Source organism: Streptopelia decaocto (assembly GCF_964273445.1).
Source record: "Streptopelia decaocto genome assembly, chromosome: Z".
Lineage (NCBI taxonomy): Eukaryota > Metazoa > Chordata > Aves > Columbiformes > Columbidae > Streptopelia > Streptopelia decaocto.
This window is the reverse complement of record NC_138657.1, coordinates 71,494,767-71,516,348: the sequence shown is the minus strand read 5'-3', so window position 1 is coordinate 71,516,348 and position 21,582 is coordinate 71,494,767. Positions and strand designations below refer to the sequence as shown.

Sequence of the window (21,582 nt, the reverse complement as noted above, 5' to 3'; positions counted from 1 at the left end):
ACAGGCACCTCCCACAAGAGCACATGTGGGAGAGGAGCTGAGGTGGGGATGGGGTCTCATGGGGATTAGTATGCTTGATGTCCCTCAACCTGCTCCCTGGGGCACATGGGTCTGGGACTCACCCTGCTTTAGGATTTCTGCAACTCCATCTCGCCTTCCCCATCCCCTGGTTTCATGCCGAGTTTTAATCTTTCTGCTCTTCGCGTCCCAAGTCTTGAAGCTGACAAGTTTTCTTTCCACGGGGCTGTGCCCAGCACCATGGTGCTGGTGGTCTGTGCTGATCTGCGGTGGTCTGTGGAGGTCTGTGGTGGTCTGCAGAAGTCCATGGAGGTCCATGGGAGTCCACAGAGGTCCATGATAGTGTGTGGTGGATTGTGGTGGTCCACGGTGTAGCAATACACAGAGGTCTATGATGGTCTATGGTGGATTATGGTGGTCCATGGTAGTCTATGGCAGCACATAGTTCTCTCTGTGGTCCATGATGTTCTATGGTGCACTGTGGTGGTCCATGGAGGGCCACGATTGTCTGAGGTGAACTGTGGTGGTCTGTGATGGTCCATGGCAGACTGTGGTCGTCTATGGCAGTCCATAGAGGTCTGTGATGGTCTATGGTGGACTGCAGTGGTCCATGGTTGTCCCTGATCGTTTGTGTCTGTCCCTTGCAACTCTGTGGTGGCCCACTGTAGTCCATGGGCATCTTTTCAATGCACCAGAGCACAGTGGGCACCAAGGGGCTTTTTTCCAGGTTCCCATCAGGTGAAACTGAGGTCCATGTCCCGAAAGGTGATGATTGTTTAATTGCTAAAAAATACTTTTCCACCTCCTGGAGAGAAGCAACACGAGCTAGCAGGCTGCAGGGCTGTGCCAAGTGCTTTCACCTCTGTACGGAGAGCAGGGCCAGAAACCTGTCAGCCCCAGGAGGTGGCTGTAAAGAGCGTGGCAGGGACCACAAGCAGGCGCCTGTGGCATGAACGGTTGTGCCAGGGCCAGGTGAAGGAGTCATGTGGGTACCACTCTGCCTGGGGCATGTATGGCACTGCGGCATCCCCAGTGATGCAGGAGCCCAGCACCTCCAAAAGCCGCCCCATCCCAAGTGGGAGAGAAACATCTCCAGAGGATCAGGGCAGCTTTGGCCAGGTGGGCATGAAGCACATGGAGACAAGTACAGGCACACAGGGCAAACTGTGCATGCATGGGCTTCCTGTGCTCCTGCTGTATGGGGAACCTGAAGGGCTCCTTGTTTGAGCTTGGAGTTTGTGTGCCAGCAACAGAAAAAATGGAGTAGGGTGAATATTTTAACTGGAAAAATGTGTGTGCTGAGGAAGGGGACAGGAAGGGATAAAGGACTACCCAGGGAATGGGTGCCCCTCCTGGGGCACAGCAGCAGCTGTGTTGCTCTGGTTCAGGGCAGGGGCTGTCCCAGTGTGACTATGGAGACAGCTTCCAGTGTCTGTGCCCCTCTGTGTCCCAGAACCACGGTGGGATCCTACAAGTGTCCTTGCAGGACATGTTTTCCACATCCCCCCTCAGGTGGGTGCTGCCTGTGCTGAGCTGAGGGCACCCGCTGCATTTCTTTCTCATCCATCTGCTCCAGGACCCCTAGGCCAGGTATGAGGGGTCCTGACTGCACACCTAGGTGGTCTCTTCTACCATGAACCTACTAGCTACTTGTGGCTTTTTCCTGTAGGGTGCCCCCAAAGTGGGGCAGCAACCCGGGGTGGCCCCATGGGTCTCATCCAACAGCCTATGATGCAGCAGCGTGATGTGGGATGTACAGAAGGTTTACTGCTGGGGCAGGGGATCCCTCTTTTTGATCCCAGAGAGAGTCCAGAGGAGACCTGTGGGATCCACTCAGGATCCAGAAAGACCCAGTGTCTCCTGAGGCCCTCCCTTCCCCAGCATCCCATTGTACTGTGGTGCCCAGGACAGATCTGGAAGTCCCCAGCAACTCCCCAGCACATCCTGGAGCAGTTACATGCTGGGGTCAGTGCTGGTGACATGGCATTGCAATGGCAAATTCTCTTCCATCGTGGGGTGCCCAGACCCCTGATCTCCCCAACAGGTCCCCAGGCCCAACAGGCATATGGCGCTTTTTTGGCTGGTGTGGCTCCTGCATGGCCCAGGAATGATCTCCCAGGGTTATTTCTGACTCACAGGACAGGAAACATTTTGGGGTTTAAGCCGAGCTGAATAATGTGCTCATTTCCTTGTGCCGACTACAAAGCACCTGCTCCAGGGGATTTATGGAGTGCCGGCCTCTCGCACTTGCTGCATGGCTGCCCGCCCGGATGTTTTTATTTTCCCGGGATGGCCAGCAAGTGCCAAGGCCTGTTTTCCTAAACACCCCTTGTCCTCCCGGCACGTTTCCCTCGAGGGGAGCTGGGGCAAAGCCACGGGCAGCAGTACACCCAGGGTGATGGGGTACCTGTGGTACAGGGGTGCCAGGGCGGGTGCCAGCACCCTGCCAGGGCTGCATGCAGCAGGTATGGGTGAATAATCCCCTGGTGCCAAAACCTGGCCTGGCGCAGAGTGGGCACAGAGGGCATAAATGGCTTGGGAGAGTGCTGAAGTATGATGGAGATGGACCATGGAGGTCAGCAAGGGAGGATGAGACTGTGTGAGGGAGGGCAAGAGAGCCCAAGGGAGGCATGGTGTGGGGCTGCCCAGACCACGGAGCCCTGCCTGCCACCAGCTGTGGGGAGGAGGAACCCAGCCTGGGTTGGGTAGAGCTTGTCCCATGAGCAGGGGACCCAAGGACACCATCTCACAGCAGATCCCATCCCAAAGCAGGGGACCCACAAACCCTATCCCATGACAGACGCCATCCCACGGCTGGGGACCCATAGACACCATCCAATTTAAGCTTGTAGAGCTCCTGCAAAACATGGTGCCCAGCCCGTGGGGTGGAAATGGCTGTCCCCTGTGGGGATGGTCAGAGTACGAGTGCTGAGACCAGGGACACCCATGGGACACACAGGGCATGCCAGCACAGCTCCCAGCCCATGCTCCTCCAGTGGCACCCAGCTCCATCCAGCAGGCAGTCAGCCTACAGAATAAGATGACATTAGGGTTTTTATTATGTCCCCTCTGCTTTGTCCCCTTTCTGGAGCAACAGCCTCATGCTTTAGTCCTGGTGGGGTCAGCTCTAATCCCATCTGTAGTTCCAGCCCCCAGGAGCTATCCCAGCTGGTTTACCAGCTGCAAGAGGAAGACCAGAGCGAGCCAGCTGTCATTCTCTGGGTAGTCCTTTGTCCCCTCCTGTCCTCTTCCTCGGCTCCTGGTTGCGCAGCTCTCTCTGACCCCGCAGCTCAGCTCTTCCTGAGGTCCAGCTGCTCCGGTGTGCACTGAGCGTTCAGGTGAGTGGACATAGCGCAGAGCGGGCATCTGACCGCACCGCGCCTGCACCATCACCAAAGTGCTGGGTGAGGAGACATGACCACACCTCACAGCCACCCCAGGGCCCGGGGCAGTGCTGAGGCAGCTCAGCCCAGTGATAAGTTCGGATTGAGTGTATTTTCTTTTTTTTTTTTTTTTTTTTTCTGTTTAGAGAGAAAATAAATCACTTGTGGGGAGCAGGAGCCAAGCTCCCCAGTGCCTAAAACAGCAATCGCAGCACTTCCTTGGATTTATGGTGTTTGCTCTCACAATGCCAGTCGGGATCCTGTTTGCTTCCTGCTCTGCAGCTGCAGTCCCAGCTGAAGGCTCAGGAGATTCAGGTTTTATAACACTCTTGGATCCTGCTGATGGCAATGTGTCCAGCATCCTTTATTACCCCCTGCATCTCTGAGGGGCTGGGGTGGGCTGTTGTCACCCCATTCCAGCACCCACCAGCTTGGGAGCTCATCCTTGCCCATCCACAGGGTCCCATCCTCTGGCACCGGGAGCCTGAAGAGCTGCTCTGCAGAGGGAGCACCCAACCTTTGCTGGGTACCCTCCATGGGGTGCAGCACCCAACTCTCCTTGGACACAGCTACAATCCAATAGCCAGTCCAGGCAGGAGCAGCTGGGTCCTGCCATAGGGATGCTGAGACTCAGATGTGACATTCTGTGGGGTCCTGGGATGCTCAGGGGTGGTGACTGCTCTTCACTGGCATGTCTGGATGCAATCCTTGCTGTTGGCCTCCACCCGATAAATCCAAGTGACTGAACTTGGAGCAAGGCACTTCTTCCAGCCCCTACATCCCCTCCGTGGCTCTTCCCTGCCTCTCAGTTGTCCCTCTGAGATGTGAGCACTGAAACTGGATGCTGCCTTGCACCCCCTGAGGCAAAGCCTCCCAGGTATGCACCCGCTAATGCAGCCTAGCTGGAGAGGGGAGAGGGTGTCAGCTCCTCCAGCCACAGCATCCTGTGGGTGCCCAAACGGAAACTCTCAAGCATTGACTCCATCTCCAGCTGTGGCTTTCCAAGCTACAAGCCGCCTCCTGTATGAGCCAGATGGAAATGCTCTGGACCCCCATGAGGGTGTGTGGTGAGGCCAGGTGGGTGCCTGGGGATGCAAAATAGGAGAAGCAGAGCAGCCAAGAGGGGGAAGAGCGGGACCATAAGGCTGCAGGGACCAGCAGCACCATCCACTGAAGCACAGTTGCAGTGTAGAGGTTGCTGTGGTACTTGGGTCCCTTTGCAATGCGCTGAGGGTTGTCCTGACCCCCTTTCCTCTTCCTCTGCATTTACCCAGTGAACTGTTTTGATCAAATACCTAAATGCTGTGAGTGGGCTAGTAGTCTTATCCCTCTCCTGGGGAAACTGGAACAGCCGAGCTACAGAAATCCCAGGGATGCCTCCCTGTGTCCCCAGCGGAGCAGGGGCAGTGCCCCTCCACACGTCTGAGAGATGCTCTCACCCCAGATTTTTTGCATACTTCCGGAAGCCTGGCCAAATCGTGCAGGCTTCCAAATGAAACCCACCGCTTTTGTTTAACATTTGCTGTACTTGGTGATGAAACGATGATGGATTATTTCATTGTGGTTGCTAGCGTGCCAGACTTCTTTTTCCAAACACACAATAGGAATATTCATTTACTGCTCTGACGATGAATGCTTTTATCTTCCTTATATAGTAACAATTCTGCACCAAAGGGCAAGTTTCATTTGTCACTGATACACTTCGCCATCCCAGCTCACAGCACTGTGGTCAGCAGGTTATTCATGGGTGCCCCGAGCTTCTCTGATTTATTATCAGCCTTTTCCAACCCATCCTGCCCTTGCTGTCATCCAGCCACCCTACAAAGGGTGGCACAGCATCATCCATGGTACTATGAGAGGGCTGGGGTAATTATATCAGGGTGAGAGGCATTGCAAGGCTGGGGCTGCTCCCTGGGAGATGAGAGCACAAGTTGAGGGACAAGGACGCAACGGGATGGCGAAGGGTCCTGGAGCAGCAGCACAAAGGGACTACAGCTTCAAATCTGAAGGTGATGAACTCAAAGCGGATAAAAGGAAGCTTTTTTTTTCTTTTTTTCACTCCATGCTTAATTAGTCTGCCACAGGAAAATGCTCAGGCCAAAATTTAGCAGGATTCAAGGAGGGATTGGGCATTTATGGGGATAACAAAAATATCCAGCTATTATAGCGGAGGCCAACACAAATTCTGGAAGGGATATTAAGCCTCACGCGTCAGGGTGTAAACCTATCCCAAACTCTCAGAAAGCAGGGAGCTTAACGCAAGGGCAGATGACCCATGTGTGCTACCGTTACCGCTACCGCTGCTGCCTGGCTGAGCCACCACCGGACCATCCCTGGAGCCCCGTTTCCTGCTGCTGGCAGCTCCTCTGACAGGGGCTGCAAATTTCTCTTGGCAATTCAGCCCTTTGCTTTTAGCTCCCCAGGGCTGTGTGGCTCCCAGGCCTCCGACCTCTTCCATCTCACCCATCCCCTCGCTCTGCAGGTTGATAATAGCCTTATCACTTCAACCCAGAGGCCGCCCCTCTGGGTAAGGGTCTGAGCGCACTGTGGGCATGTCCCCAGGTTGTGTGACGTCCTCCCATCATGGCTTACTGCCAGCCAAGCCCTTCGTTTCCCTCTCAGGCAACTTGTTGCCCAAATGCACGTTGGCTTCCTGATTTCAGCCCTCCCGTTCCCTGTTTCTGCAGGGGCTGATCTCCAGGGTCTGAAAGGGGCATTGCATTGGTGCTGCGCAGGCGCAGCCCTGTTTTCATGGGTGCTGCTCAGATGAACCACGGGTCGTGCCTTGCACAGAGCTTTCCTCACCCCCTGTGCATCAATGACAATTGCTGTTAGCCAGAAAATCCCGCTATCACCCCAAGCCCGTGTGTGGCCACAAGCCTGGCATGGCTACAGCCCAGGCTGGGGTGAAACTGCTGCACTGTGGTACCCGAGAGCTGGGTGTGAGCGTCTCCATTCCCATTGAGGATGCTGCCATTGCATCCTGCACTTGTTGTTAAATGGATGTCTGTGCCACGCTGGTCCCTGTGCAAGGGGATGCTCCCAAGACCTTGACTGCAATGGGGGATCAGACATGGCTCAGTGTGACCAGAGAGAAGCGTGGAGCTCTACTGGTTGGAGTCCAGGGCTTCCCACACTCACCACTTGTGTGCTCACTAGCCTGCCGAGGGCAACTCCACTGGGGTCCCTTGGATCTCCCCTCACTGCAGAGCCTCGCACCCACAGGGGCTTCCAACTGGAGACATTTCTGGAGGGCATGAATCAGCTTTTCACAGCTTGTTAAAAATCTTGATCCTACCTCTTGTTTTCATGCCTTTCAAATCAGGAAATGAGTTTTACAACTTTTCCAGTGGGGCACAGCTGGTGGCCAGGGTCGTAAAGCTGAACTTTATAAATATCTCTTGTTGGGATCAGGGGAAGAGCATTAAAAAGCCAGAGAGAGAGAGAAAGAGAGAGAGAGAAGGGAAAGGAGCAAAGGCAATAGAGAAGCAAGGCAACCTCGGCAGGACGGTGAAGAAGACCAGCTCAATGCCGGCCATGGCCATGCGATCACAGAAGATGGGATGTGCCTGGGGCAGCCTTTGCCTGCTGCTCTCCCTCCTCCTGCAGCTGCCAGGCTCCCAGGCCAAATGCTACTTCCAAGCAAAAGGTAAGCAGGGAGGTGAGATGATACAACACAGATGGGAAGAGGAGACCTCAGCTTTCCCTGGGGTGGCAAAGCTCTGCCTTGCACGCCTGTGAAGCACAAAAGGGACTGTGCTGAGTGCAGGAGCGTGATTGCGGGCCAGTGATGAGTGGAAGGAGCAGTCTATAAACCACAGAACAGCTCCCCAGGGCTCTGGCTGAGAAACAGCTCGCTGGGCCATGAAGAGCTCCTGGCAGGGGCCTGGCTGCGGCCGAGAGTGCAGGACTAGCAGCAAAGGGAGGAGGGCTGCCCGTCTTTCCTCTGCTGCCTTCTGCCAGGGCTGCAGAGATGCTCAAAGCCCAAGGGGTGCTGGATATGCCCTCTTCTGGGAAGAAAGAACCACTTGTCCCTGCCCCAAGCTCCCAGGGCCTTGGGGAGAACTGCAGGGCATGACCAGGAGAGGATGGATGGGAACAACGCCCTTGGCAGACGTCTGAGCATCCCATACCTGCAGGGTTGTGAGAGGCCAGCAAGTACCTTGTCAGGCACTGGAACAGGCTACTCAGAGAAGCGGTTCGACCACTATCCCTGGAGGTGTTCAAAAGATGCATAGATGTGGTTCTTAGGAACATGGTTTAGCGACAGTGTTACGTTAATGGTTGGACTCGATGATCTTAAAGGTCTTTTCCAACCAAAATGATTCTAGGATTCTATCTCCTGTACCATGGGAGGGGTAGAAGGTTGTGACATTGCCCTCTACCCCCTCTTTCAGGGCACCGGGGTGCCAAGGAGGCTCCCATATGCCCGGCACAGACCCCATGAGTGCTCATCACTGCTGTTTCCTTTGCAGCTCCCTGTGAGTACGAGGGGAAGCAGTTCTCCCTTGGGGAGTCGTGGCTGAGCACCAACTGCCTGCTCTGCACCTGCCTGCACCCCATCGGCGTGGGCTGCTGCGAGACGTGAGTGAGGGGCTGAGGGGCACTGCGGGTGGGCTATGGCTGGCGGTGCTGCCCTGCCGTGGCACCTCTGCACTCACAGTGGGGACATCGTGTGGGTCTGGTGGCTGCAAATGCAGCCAAGCAAATAGAAGAGCCCTGGGTGCTAAAGGGCACCAGGCCCTGGGGGACAAGGGGTAGAGGTGGGCAGAAACCCACTGGGGTGTTGAAGATGGTGGGGTGAGTCAGGGAGACAAAAGCGGGGGCCAGGAGTGTCTCAAGATGACAGGAGCTGCAGCCCAGCTTGCCCAAGCTGACCTGAGAGACACCCTGGCCAGGGCTGCTGGCAGCAGGGGAAGCCACCTGGCCCTGCCAGCAGCCCCCTGGCTTGCCCCAGGTGGGGCTGATGGCACCATGCTTTCTCCTGCAGCACCCAGCACCCCATTGACTTCCCCGACTGGTGTGAGGCTCACTACGACTCACAGACCTGCCAGATCTCGGTGGTGCAGAAGGCCAACCCCAGCCTGCCCTGCGTGAAGAGCATGGAGCATGAGTGGGGCTCAGCCGGCACCCCTGAGCCACTGAACAAGGTGCTGGGTGCTGGGCTGAGCAGATAGAGGTTCGGCAGCACCCTGTGTCCCCCAGCATCATCTTCCCTCCTCCAGAGCACACCTCCTGCATGCTCCAGACCTGCCCCATCCTGTAGAGGTGACACTGCTGCCACCTTCGAAGGAAACCACTATCTACACACCATGGTACTGAGTTAACATTTACACCCTAGCGCTGCTATGATACGGCTTTGCTTCTGCCTTCAGCTTCCTGAACCAAATCTGGGCCCCCTCCCTGTGAGATGCCCTGAGTACTATGGGAAGGTGGATCCTGTGCGATCTCCTCCCAGGTGGGCAGGAAACCTCCAGCTACTAAAGAAAGGGGTACAAGACCAAATTAGCCTGCATTGCGGCAGTCTTAAAATCATAGATTCATAGAATAGTGTGAGTTGGAAGGGACCTTCAAAGGACATCTAGTCCAACACCCCTGCAATGAGCAGGGACATCTTCAACTAGATCAGGCTGCTCAGAGCCCCATCCAGCCTGGCCTTGGATGTCCCCACGGATGGGGCATTGACCACCTCCCTAGGCAACCTGTGCAAGCGTTTCACCACCGTCTTGTAACTTCCACATCCACCCTCAGCTAAGTGGCTCCCTCCTCCCTCCGAGATCCCCGTCCCCCTCCACAGCAGCTGTTGGGAGCTCACTGGGGAGCTCCACGGCCCTTCATTCAGGACCTGCACACCCTGGCCAGCCCCTTCTCTGCCTTGGAGTGCGAGGGGCACAACCAACCTCTGGAACCACTATTGCCCCTGCTCCCACAGCTCCCGGGGCTGGAGGGGATCCCCGGCATTGCAGACCAGCCCTGGGCAACACTGCAACAGAGCCAGCCCAGGCAGGCGCAGAGTGAGGGGAACTACTGGCAGGTGTCCCCAGGGGAGGCTCCATCCCAGCTGCAGGGGAGTGAGGCGGGGAGCTGGGTGCCCTGTTTGGGTTCAAGGAGCTGAAGCAATCCGTGTGTGCCAGGGTGGAGCCGGCCACCCTGGCAGACTGTCCCAGCTAGTGCCATGTCTGTGTTGTGCTGAGCCTTGTGTAGATGTTTCTGTTCTTGCAATAAAGGTATTAAACAAAGAGGAAGTCTCCAGGCTGTGACTGTTGGGGAGCATGGGCTGTGTCCACCTCCAGGAATGGTGTAGGAATAAGGCTCTCAGAAGGCTGAATTTTTCACATTCAGATGTTTATTAGATTTCTATGCAAAGAGGAAAACTCTTTGAAAGGTTTGGTAGAAATGGAGAGTTAGCTGTTTAGCAACGAGACCTCCACCCTAGCTCTTGAACGCAGAGCACGCATTCACCCCAGCTCCCCAAGGATCCCAAGACCAGCAGGATGCCTTCACACCCAGGAGCACAGCCACAAAACAGCCGAGGTGCTCGGTGCTTCTCAGTTTGGATCATCACAATTGTGTTGCCACATCAATGTGGTGACATCCAGGACACCAGCACATAGCGGTGGCACAGGGTGGGTCTGCCAGGACCTGCCTGTCCTAGGTGAGGGGAACTGGTGTGCCGGGCTGTGGACATGAGACACACCTCACAAGGGGCAGGACGCGTGCCAGGGCAGGAGAGCTGGCTCCCAGCTGGCCCAGATGGCCAGCATGCCTTACCTCTGCTTGTGGGGCCTCAGAGGGCACAGTCTTCACTCAAGGCTAATAACGGGGCTTCACTAGAACTACCCCCTCCTTTCCCTGGGCTGGGTCCTTCCTTCCTAGAAGCCCTTCATGGGGTGAAGGCACGTTGGGCCATTCCTCATGTGGCAGATTTGCTTTTGGTGAGTGCTGGGACTCACGCCTTCACCGAGGCAGGAAGGGGCCAGCTCCCAGCCAAGAGCTGCAGCACAGGATGCTACAGCAAGGGCAGGGATCCTCCTCCCGCAGGTGGCACAGACTCACGTGGTGCCCACCTGGGCACTGCAGATGAACCCAAGGGGACATCAGGGAGCAGGCATGCAGCACGCCAGTGACAGTCCTGCTGCCATTCCTGCCAGCAACACTTGCCTGCAGCATCATAGGACCTGACCACCTCTCCCCACGTCAGATGGTGATGGAGTTAGTGCTGGAGAATTGAGATACGTAGGAGGCCAGGATGGGGTTGGTGGGAAGGACTTTGATGGGCAAGTCCCAGCTGAAAGTGTCCACTCCGATCTGCTCCACCCCAGCCCAGGTGACAGCCTCTGACTGGCTCCCACGAACCAAGCAAGTCCCTGAGGACTCCCCGGAGGTCACAAACTCGAAGTGCAGCCTCCACTTCAGGGACACTGTGGGCAAGAGAGGGGTCAGCAGCCCTGTCCCACAAGAGACAGGGACAGCAGCTGTCTCAGCGCTGTCTGTCCTGGCAAGGGGACAAGCTCCCTGCAACAGGACACAGCTTTGAGCAAGGGCAGGGCTGGGGACATCGCAGAAGGAGACAAGGAGGGGTAGGTCCCTTCTCTGGTGGCCACTAACCTATGTTGGTGGTGAATCCCGGGGTCGAGCTGAGCGGGATGGGCAGGCTGAAGCTGCTCTGGGCGGTGTGCAGGCAGGCCTCCTGATGGCGGGCGTGCGTGCTGAAGGAGACAGGCTGTCCCCGCCGGCGCTGGAACTCCTCCTGGATGCTCTCCTCTGTCTGCAGGCTCACTGAGAACTGCAGGATGATTGGCAAGGTGTTCATCTCACACACTCACACAGCCCTGGCCGAAAGCTCCAGGGCCTTCATTTTCTAAACGAGCTCAGAACCAGAGTCCTTTCCCACCTCACACCCCAAGGGGACCTTAAATGGGTCCCGTTAGAAACCCCACAGCAGCCCAGTGCCACCTCAATCCCATTTCCGACTCCCCCACTTGAAACCTCTCTCCACAGTGATGCCCAAAGTCAGCACTGACTTGCAGACATGGGATGTCTCCTTCTGAGAAGTTAAAGGTCCCAATGACATCCTCTCCGATCTTATACACCGTCTTAAAGATGCAGAATGTCCCCACCTTCCCACGAGTGTTGCTGATGTTATACAGGTCTGTGGAGCAAGAAGGAGGGGGTAAATTTAAATGAAATTTAACAAGGGAAAGTGTAGAGTCCTGCATCTGGGCAGGAACAACCCCAGGTTCCAGTATAGGTTGGGAAATTACATATTAGAGAGCAGTGTAGGGGAAAGGGACCTGGGAGTCCTGGTGGACAGCAGGATGACCATGAGCCAGCACTGGGCCCTTGTGGCCAGGAAGGCCAATGGCATCCTGGGGTGTATTACAAGGGGGGTGGTTAGTAGATCAAGAGAGGTTCTTCGTCCCCTCTACTCCACCCTGGTGAGACCACATCTGGAATATTGTGTCCAGTTCTGGGCCCCTCAGTTCAAGAAGGACAGGGAAGAGGGTCTGCTGGAGAGGGTCCAGCGTAGGGCAACAAAGATGATTAAGGGAGTGAAGCATCTCCCTTATGAAGAAAGGCTGAGGGAGCTGGGTCTCTTTAGTTTGGAGAAGAGAAGACTGAGGGGTGACCTTATTAATGTTTGTAAATATATAAAGGGTGAGTGCCACAAGGATGGAGCCAGGCTCTTCTTGGTGGCAAACAATGATAGGACAAGGGGTAATGGGATCAAGCTGGAACACAAGAGGTTACACTTAAATTTGAGAAAAAACTTCTTCTCAGTAAGGGTGATGGACACTGGAACAGGCTGCCCAGGGAGGTTGTGGAGTCTCCTTCTCTGCAGACATTCAAAACCCGCCTGGACATGTTCCTGTGCGACCTCACCTAGGCGTTCCTGCTCCAGCAGGGGGATTGGACTAAATGATCTTTTGAGGTCCCTTCCAATCCCAAACATACTGTGATACTGTGAAAGCAATGTGGCAGGTTGAGGCTCTGCTCCATACAATACCCTAAGTTACGCACAGAGCCCAGCAGACAAGACCCCATGCCTGCTGCTGGGGTGTGAAGGGGAGTCCCTGGGGTTGGTATTCCCCTTGGGAAATGCCTGCAGGGAGCAAGAGCAAACCATGTGCTGATGGTGATATGCTTGGGACAAGGTCTCCCCGGCTGAATTAGGAAGAGCCTGAGACCAGCAGGGAGGAGCCCATGGGAAACTCTGACCCAAGTGCACCCTGATGGACCTGCTCCACAGCCTCAGTCAGAGCTTTTGCTTTGTCAGGGAGAGATTTTTGCAGCGAGCCCTGAACTGTGTGTGCTTCACACCCAGGTTAGGACAGTACGTTCAGGCAGGGGATATGACATACGCAGGCTGCGTCGAGAGGTGGCCACCATGAGCAGTTCTGTTGCCAGGTCAGCCAGGCGAGAGTCTTTCTTCAAGCCCTCCTCCTCCTCCAGGAAAGGATTTGAAGGTGCAACAACCTCATCCTGTGGGAACTGGTAATCCTTGAGCCCTGGGAAGAAGGCAAGAGCATCAGTAAAGCAGGGTTCAGCCAGGCTGGTGTCTGCAGGGAGGGCAGTGTGTGGCCTTACCATGCAACACAAGGACACGGAAAGGAACACGCAGGAGCTTGATGGGGGAGTTGACGCGCTGGCAGCCTATGGTCAGCTTGTACACGTACTTCACCGACTGTCCCCGGAAAGAGGGAGGGCCATCTATGGGCAGTGTTTCACAGTATGAATCTGCAAGGAGTGCAGAAAAGATCACATTCCGAAGGCAAAAGGAAGCTCCTGGAGCTGTCACTCGCAGGCTACCTGCTCCGAGGGTTAGGACCAGCAGCAGAGCTGAGCTAGGGACACTGCCAAGTGCTTTCTGCTGTACCCTCTTTACCACAGCAGGCCAAGCACATCCCCAGCCTCCCTGCCCAGCGCACTCCTTCTCACATCACATGCACCGTCATCCAGACATTACTTCCAGAACATACAACCACACACACAAACTTTGCCATGAAAGAATGTGAAAGATGTAAAATCCAGGAACACAAACATACGAGAGCTAAACTTACTCATCACGAGTTCAACCTGAATTTGCCTCTGCGCACTTCCTTGGGACACCGCTTTCACAAATTAGTCACATGCTGTGGTTTCCTCAGGGCTCTGACCCACGTGGCAGAGGTACTGATCAATACCTCATGCCTCTTTTGATATTCACTTTACACAAACCCCAAACTCAGCAACAAAAATTAGTTTCTTCCTGTGTTTTCCTCTGAAGCACCATGTCTAAATGGCCAAAAAACACTTCAGAGACCTTCACAACAACCTGTGGCGTATCTCCCTTGACAGACTGATGACTTAGACCACAATGCCTCTGACTCCGAGACCTCTGAGATGCCAGGGCTTGGCTTTACACCACATTCAGCCCTTTCAAAGCCCCTTGGCCACCACACAAACCTCAACGCTTCTCGACGCAGTGTGAACACTTCTGCAGCCTTCCCAAACCGCATGCTGTATAATAAGAAAGGCGCAAACAGCAAACTGTGGAAAGTCTCCACCTCTCTGGCTAGCCCACCGTGACGCAGATACACCCTGCCAGAGGAAGGGCAGCATCCTGCTGTGAAACCACAGATCCTTCCCCACCTCTGGCACATCCTAAACATTGAGGCTTAGATTAAAAGCTAGGGTTACATTTTAAATATAACTTGTAGATTTAAAATCACAGAACTGGCAGGAAGAAAAAAAAACATGCTAGTCTGTAGCATCCACAGGCTGTTACACCTTAAAACACAAGGCTGTTCCGCTGGATTGTGTGCAGATAAAGCTGAGGACTGTCCTGACAGGGAGGAAAATTGGCTTTTTCCAAGGAAGGAAGCGGACTGCTCTAACCCCCTGTACCAGGCTTAACAAGAGTGCTCACAAAGACCTTCATGCTCAGTGAGGATAATATGAGCAGAGACCATCACTGTCTGGGGAGGATGGGTGGTTTGCTACCTGGCACAGGAATGCAGAGACTCGGGAAGTCCCAGCTTCCGTGCATATCCCAGGAGGAGGCACATTCCTGGCACTACGGATGTCTTCCTTAGCCACCCGCTGTACCCTCTGGCTGGGCTCCCAGCTCGTGTCCAGGCTGCTTCCATTTCCTTCCCTCCCTGTGATCTACCGAATATTTAAAAGTATTACAAAACCGGAGAGGAGAGAGAAACAGCCACATAAATGACTTGAGGGCTTGAGAAAATGTTTTATGGTGACAAATTTAAAGAGCTCAGTCTTGGCAGTGTGTCAAAGGGATGGGAGGGTGAGTCAACTTCAGCATATAGGCACCATAACAAGGGGAAGATATCAGGGAATAAGCTGGTCAGCAACTGAAAACAAGGCCTTTTATCAAGAGACAGCCTCACACAACCTCGGCTATATGTGCCAGCTCTGGCTACGGCTTAATAACATAGTACTTTGCTGAAGCAGAATTAAGATTTTTTTTTTTTTTAAACTTTCCAAACTGTGCAGCAAAACTCAAAACTTCTGAAAAACAGGAAATGAAGAATTAGGATACACACCCACACAGCCTTAACTCTGCCTCCACGGAGCTGGCAGGAGCCCCCAGGAATGATCTGCAAGAGTGCCAGCTGCTGCCTCGTGTGAGAGGAGCAGCACTGCAGGCCAATGGTATTGGTGTGAACAGCCCCGCAGAGTAGTGGCTGTGACACTGGGCTTTCAGTGCTAAAAAGGCCAGTGCCAGACACAGCAGCACTGCACATGACACATGCTATGGACATGTGCATCTCACAACAAAAGGAAAAGGACATGACATAAAGCCAAGGGACCTCAAAGCATAGAAGAGCTTGTGTCCGTGGGAATGACAGACTATTGCTAGTTTAGCTGAGGGCTGAACAGCTTCTGCCTGCAAAGCCAGAGGACAAGGAAATCCTCTCGATCCATCCCAGCCACCTGGAGGTTGGGCTCTCGTCACTGATCTGCTCTCCCAGAGACTGCTGAGCCAGCTGGGGATGCACCAGGAAAAGTGAATTCCCCCTGCTCCCCGGGAATGGATGCTCCAGCCCCACACCTGCCAGCAGTGAAGAGTGCAGGAGAATCCAGGTGAGCTGAGACTTATACCTCCTCCTCATCTCTGACACGGTCACTTTCAGAAAGCACAAGGACCTTGGCTCCAATGTGGCAGGGCCAGCTCCTTTCCCTCATATGTAGAACAGTAAGTAAGTAACTAAACATGCTCAAATAGAATCACTTTGGTTGGAAGACACCCTCAAGCTCATCGAGTCCAACCATGAACCTAACTCTGGCACTAAACCACGTCCCTAAGAACATCATCTACGTCTTTTAAATACCTTCAGGGACAGTGACTCAACCACTTCCCTGGGCAGCCTGTTCTAGTGCCTGACAACCCTTTCTGTGAAAAAATTTCTCCTAATATCCAACCTAAACCTCCCCTGGTACAACTTGAGGCCATTTGTTCTCATCCTGTCACTTGTTACTTGGGAGAAGAGACCAATACCCTCCGTGTTACAACCTCCTTTCAGGCAGGTGTAGAGAGCGAGGAGGTGTCCTTTTAGCCTCCTTTTTTTCCAGGCATTTCCTCTCGTCCCGTCAGGACCTTTAGGAAACATAGCCCCAGATAGCACAGCCCCATGCTGCTAACCACCTAGCCAAGCCAGGTTGGTCTGACTTTCCCTCCAAGCCTAGAAAAGCAGGAGATCCCAGCTTCAAAACCAGCACATCACATCCCATGGCTCCTTGGTCTCACTCGCAGCTCTGCTCTCACCTCCCCAGAGCAAAATGCTCCAGTAGAACTCACTCCACCGTAGGCACTGCCTCTCTGCTCCCTTTGCTGTGTTACTTGAGAGGTTTCCATGAACCATTCCCAGCAGACCCCTAGAACAACCCAAGGAAGCTGTCCGTGTGCAGCCTGCAACAGCTGATATGATGCTGCTGCTGGACGATGTGCCGCTGGAATGCAAAGGTGATCCAACATGAACTGACAGGCTGGGGCACACAGCCACCAACCGAGAGACAACAGCACATACTTGTATTTTCACAGCTGCCTACTCCAGCAGAAGTCCCCAATAGAAGAAGCTGCCTGGAATAAGGAAAATGAGTTGCTGCAAATGCCTTGTGAAAAGGATGAAAATTTTTCTCAACAGCAAAAGATAAAGTAGTGATGAAGAAGAGCTTAAAGGGGAACCACTGGAAGGATACCATTGAGGGCTTTGGGGACGCGGAGAGGTTTGAGCAGAGAAGATGAGAAGTGCTCTCTTTTACAGCAGGAACCCCAGAACAGGGAGAAGACTCTGGGATCTCTGGGACAGCCACAACTTGAAGAGGAAGCACAGACCTTCAGAGGATCTCAGCCCAAATCCCAAGAATACTGCAGTGTGGTCAAAGAAATAAACACGGGGAAACTCAGGTGTGTGTAACCATTCCTTCAGCTGCAGATGGGTGTTTCAAAACATTTTACGCCTTGCAGCTACACAATGGACCTGTGGCAAAGGACATGGGTCAGGGACAGGACTGAGTGCCACACTGCAGTGCGCAGCCCTCACAGGCTGGGGAACAGACTCTGGACAATGCAGCAGCTCCTTAGCACTCATGCTCCCACCAAAGCACCTTGCCTTCCACGAGCACCAGGGTCTCCCTGTAGCAGCGCTCAGGTCTGCAAAGCCAGCTTGAGAGCAGGGCTTCCCAGAAGTGAGCTCTCTGAGCGGGGGAAGAGAAGACAGGACTCACATGACTTTGACTCTCCGGGATCCAGTCGCAAGTCACAGAAGAGAATTTTTGGTGGTGTGGACAGGATACACTGACCCCGCTCTCCTGGAAGAGAAGAAGAACCATGTGAATGCTGCCCAGTCTTGGATCATGCCTAGGCCAGCCAGGCCTTAGCCTCACAGGGAGGAACAGGGGGGAGAGGGCAAAGGAAAACACATCACATGGCCTCATCAGATGATAAGGCATTACCAGAGAATCTAGACAGACAACCGTCAAGTTTTGCTTCAAGCTAGTGCCACTTTGATCCCAGTATTAACACGGTTCTGCAGCAGTCATCAACCAGGAATAACACGAAGAAAGCAACACGGAACTCCTGCTCATTCCTATGTGTGCTGCCTTCAAGACATACATTGTTGTCTGCTTGATTCCTGCTTGCTGTGCTCCCACTACCCCTACGCAGGGTGGTACTCACCTCTGTTGGGGACGAAGACTGTCTCATTCTCTGCTTGCACATCGTGCTTGATGCCATCAGAAGGAGGGAGTGCTACCCGGTTCTCGCTGGTGTGGAACTGGCAGTGGATCTGGGCGCTGGCCCATGCCAGCATCTCACTGAGGGCAAAGAAGGGCAACACTCATGTCTATGCTTTAAACCTGGACCACATCAAGTACAAATTGGGAGAAGAGCAGCTCTTGCTGCTCAGCTCCATGTGGGACTGCTTGTCTAGAAGGAAGAAGGGCTTTGCTTCACTGTCACTGAAGCCACTCTCAAAGCCCTGCCCTCTGAGCAAACCTTCAGAGCAAGCTCAGGCTGGGGTGTTGACCTGAAGCCACTTTCAATCGACTGCTGACAGCAGTTTCACCCAAGGCCTGGCTCTGTGGCCTGTGTGCTCTTGTTTAGCAGCAATATTTGCAGTCTGAGCCACAACACCTTGGGCACAGCACAGACACAAAGCAAGAAAACACCCCTGTCCTGAGAAGCCCACTGTACACATGTGGCAGGAGATAGCAAAGCAGCACAGGTCAGCAGCCACCCCTCTGCCTGTGCAGAACCCCGCAGGGATCTTCCAGGAAACACACTGAGGTCCAGTATCCTGAGATCCAATCCAGAGTCTTAGTCCCTTGGTCACCTTTCTCCAGATGCATGGTTTGGGACTGGCCAGACTGCACTCCTGAGACGACACCTCTCATTGTCACGCATGGAGCAGGCCTGGCAGAGGACATTTTGCCACAAAAAGACAGATCCCAAGCCAGAAGTGACATGCAGAGCACAACTCTACGGCCTCTCCACTTCATCACCTTTCAGTTTCCAAAGCCCTCATCTATTTTTTTGTTTCAATAGCAGCTTCATTAATTTAGCCAGTGTACTTTTCCTCTGGTGTTTTCTAACATCATGGTCTGATTAGTAAGCAACTGACACCAGAGTTTTAAGAGGTAAGAGGGATTTTTTGTGGCACACAGGTATCTCTTGATGTGACACATCAGAGCAGTTAAACGTCTACATGAACCAGAGAAAAAGGCGTGCTGCATTTATTTCAGCTGACTAATAGCGCGGTATTTGATCTTTTGTACGCGTTGGCTGCCTTTAGCCAAACACGTGCTGGTTACTCTACCCAATTACATCTAACACCAGAATAATAATTCTCTGTCTTCAAAAGTACCAGCATGGCTTTTCCATAAGGGCTGCTGTAAGGTCTTCTGTTCTAAGGCATGCGCTATATGAAAACAGAGAAATGGTCTTGCTTAAGAGACGTTTTCTGATTTCATATAAGCTTAGCAGGATTATAGTATCTTCAAACACGATTTTTTTTTATTTTTTATTTTCAGTATTGCCCAATAATATGCCACTGGATTGTCTTCCTTTTTTTTTTTTAACCAGATGCCCAAACAAAATTTGCATATGACATCCTACCGGCAGACCTAGCTTGTCCAGCTGGCAGGGCGCAGAAGGATCCTGCACTGGTGCTGAGGTCACTTCCCTTCTCTCTCACTTCTCTCTACAACTCCTGGAGCCCATAAGCTAAAGCCTTTGGGCAGAAGAATTTAGTTTCTTGTACACTTTGTACACCACAATCAAATTCACTTTCTGTCGTTTACTTACTGTCCTTCAGTTCTGTCCCCGCGCTGGAAATGTGCGCCTCTCAGTTCCTCCACCTGCACTGCAGCTTTTGCTGCCCCCAAAAGCTTCTAGTTCCTGACAGGTCCATCTGCCTTTGCAGTGACTGTGCTTTGATCTGGCTCCTGCCTTTACGCAACTCACAGCTTCAGTTTCCAAACAGCTGATCTACTTGTTGTTGCCACTCGTACTACGTGGCCAGGTTTTGTCAGTTTGGTTACCTGCTTTATTATTTTACAAAGTTTTCCTCTTTTCAAGCGGCGGTTTTCTACGGACCACAACATGCCTGAAGTTCCCAAATGAAGCTCCTGTAGCTGTGCTGTGAACCTCCAAAAACTGCTCCTTTGCAGCCCCACACATTTCAGAACTGGGAGAAATAGCACTGTCGCCACACAAGACTTTACTCTGATAGAGTTAAAAAAAAAAAAGGTAGATGCTTACGCATAGCTGAATTTGAAAGCTGAATTCAGCAGAAAGTGGAACCAGGAAGAAAAGATGAAAGTTAAGGAAGGCAATAAACAAAGAAGCCCTACGGTGGTAATACCAAATGACTGTTTTGCTGCTGCTGAGACTGCAGGCACTGGAAGTGGGTTCACCAAAACAATCACGTGTGGAATGCATACTGGTGATGAAAAGATGCTGAACCTGACAGGGCTGGAAATGGACACGTCCCAGGAAGGGCTCAAGATGAGGAAGCACTCTGCATCCTCTGGAGAATCAGGCAAGGCCACACACTCAGCGGAGATGGAAGCTTTGGGTGACAACTTATGATGTGGAGTCACCCACTGTGAGCCAATGTAGGAAGTTCCCATCTTCTCACGTTTCCTCAACACCTGTTTTGGGCACACTTATGGTAAAGGGACAGGCAGTGCTCAAAGGCTGGGCCACAGAAAATGCTGCCTCTTTCTGGCTCTAGGGAGAGCTGGCCCCTTTGCCTGCCAGTTCTGGAGGCAAGGATCACACTGCACACGACTGGAGAGAGAGAGCTCCTTCCACAAATGCAGGAAATAGGGCTGTCTGGATGTTACCCTGTGAGGCTGCCACCCACGTGTAACTAGACATCCCACTTCGACACCCACTTTGGCTTTACTTTCTGCCAGTAATCCTGTCACAGAGGGCTCACCTGAGAGGCAGTTAAAAGCACCTTAAACTGCATACTTTTTTACTAGCTTCTTTCTTGAGGGTAGACAACCAGAATAATTACCTCAGCTTCAGCCCTGAAACAATGATGGCACAAAGCACCCTTAAGGGAGTACCCTGGACGGGGGAGTCACCAATGTCTGAGCTGGCACCATTGCCCCACAACCCAGACATGACTTCACCTAGCCGCTGAGGAGGGAGGGAGGGCTGTTCCCTCTGAAGGAACCCAGACTGCTCTGCCAATGTGAGGCTTTACGAACAGAAGAGCCCACCAGTGCGGGCTGCCATACCTGCTGGCGGAGGTAGAGGAGGCCGACAATGGGTTGGTGAAAGTGATCACGCACTCCAGCACCTCCCCTGCCAGAAAGACAGGCCCACGGCCCAGCTTGGCCAACACTTCGATCATGGCTTGGACAGCCCGGCTGCACAACCTGCCAAAAAAACCCACCAAACAGCAGGCATGGAGAGAGGGCTGTGTGATGTAACGGGGGGAATGGCAGCAGCAGGCCACACACACATGGGGAGGTCAGAGGGAGACCTGGCTCTGGACACAGCACACAGACATGTATGGGGTCAGGGACAGCCCTGGCCTTGCACACACATGGGTTGGGGTCAGGCAAAGACCTGGCTCTGGATACAGCACACAGACATGTATGTGGGTCAGGGACAGCCCTGGCCTTGCACACGCACACATCCCTGACCATACACATACAAACGCCCTCGCACCTCACTCAGCCCCACACACTCGTGAAGGGGTCAGGATATACCCCGAGGGGTGAGGGACCGTCCTGCCGCCCATAACCCGAGGGGCCAGGGGAGGCCCCGGCCGCAAACACACAGAAGTAAAAGCTCACCAGAAGGGCCGGGGACACAGGACCGCAAGTCCACGCATCCCCCGCCCCAAGCCGCCCCGGCCCCACTCACCGCCCCGCACAGACCCCACTCGCCGCCCCGCGCCACGGGGCCCGGCTTCCTCTCAGCCGCTTCACGGCTCTCCCGACCTGCTCGGCGGGGTTGCAGGCCTCGCTCGGCAACTTTCGGGAGTCGCTCGGCAACTTTCGGGAGTCGCTCGGCAACTTTCGGGAGTCGCTCGGCAACTTTCGGGAGTCGCTCGGCAACTCTCGGCGTCGCTCGGCAACACTCGGGACACGCTCGGCAGCGCTCGGCGCTCCCTCGGCAACTCTCGGCCGTCATTCGGCAGCGCTCGGGGATCTTTCG

At 53.8% G+C, this 21,582-nt stretch overlaps 2 protein-coding genes across 2 annotated transcripts; one reads left to right on the top strand and one right to left on the bottom strand.

The window, feature by feature from the left end:
• The first annotated feature begins 6,849 nt into the window (after window positions 1-6,849).
• On the top strand, window positions 6,850-9,592 carry MSMP (microseminoprotein, prostate associated). Its single transcript, XM_082074581.1, has 3 exons — window positions 6,850-7,050; window positions 7,877-7,985; window positions 8,392-9,592. Exons 1-3 carry the CDS (start codon window positions 6,930-6,932, stop codon window positions 8,576-8,578), a joined length of 417 nt encoding a protein of 138 aa, XP_081930707.1. The 5' UTR covers window positions 6,850-6,929; the 3' UTR covers window positions 8,579-9,592.
• Window positions 9,593-9,748: 156 nt separating this feature from the next.
• On the bottom strand, window positions 9,749-21,407 carry RGP1 (RGP1 homolog, RAB6A GEF complex partner 1). The gene is made up of 9 exons (XM_082074981.1): window positions 21,289-21,407; window positions 20,655-20,795; window positions 17,584-17,720; window positions 17,133-17,216; window positions 12,990-13,139; window positions 12,764-12,910; window positions 11,426-11,553; window positions 11,010-11,187; window positions 9,749-10,822 (listed from the first exon to the last, which is right to left on the bottom strand). The coding sequence occupies exons 2-9, from the start codon at window positions 20,768-20,770 to the stop codon at window positions 10,599-10,601; spliced, it is 1,164 nt and encodes a 387-aa protein (XP_081931107.1). The 5' UTR covers window positions 20,771-20,795; window positions 21,289-21,407; the 3' UTR covers window positions 9,749-10,598.
• Between the last annotated feature and the right edge of the window lie 175 nt (window positions 21,408-21,582).

Bases quoted from the DNA above. Each gene is read 5' to 3' on its own strand.
- MSMP (XM_082074581.1), top strand. From the start codon at position 6,930: ATGCCGGCCATGGCCATGCGATCACAGAAGATGGGATGTGCCTGGGGC. The intron at 7,051-7,876 runs GTAAGCAGGGAG...TTTCCTTTGCAG, and splicing joins ATGCTACTTCCAAGCAAAAG to CTCCCTGTGAGTACGAGGGG. The intron at 7,986-8,391 runs GTGAGTGAGGGG...TTTCTCCTGCAG, and splicing joins GGCGTGGGCTGCTGCGAGAC to CACCCAGCACCCCATTGACT.
- RGP1 (XM_082074981.1), bottom strand. From the start codon at position 20,770: ATGATCGAAGTGTTGGCCAAGCTGGGCCGTGGGCCTGTCTTTCTGGCA. The intron at 17,217-17,583 runs GTGAGTACCACC...CTTCTCTTCCAG, and splicing joins AGTCTTCGTCCCCAACAGAG to GAGAGCGGGGTCAGTGTATC. The intron at 11,554-12,763 runs GTATGTCATATC...CTTGCTCCACAG, and splicing joins CACCTCTCGACGCAGCCTGC to ACCTGTATAACATCAGCAAC.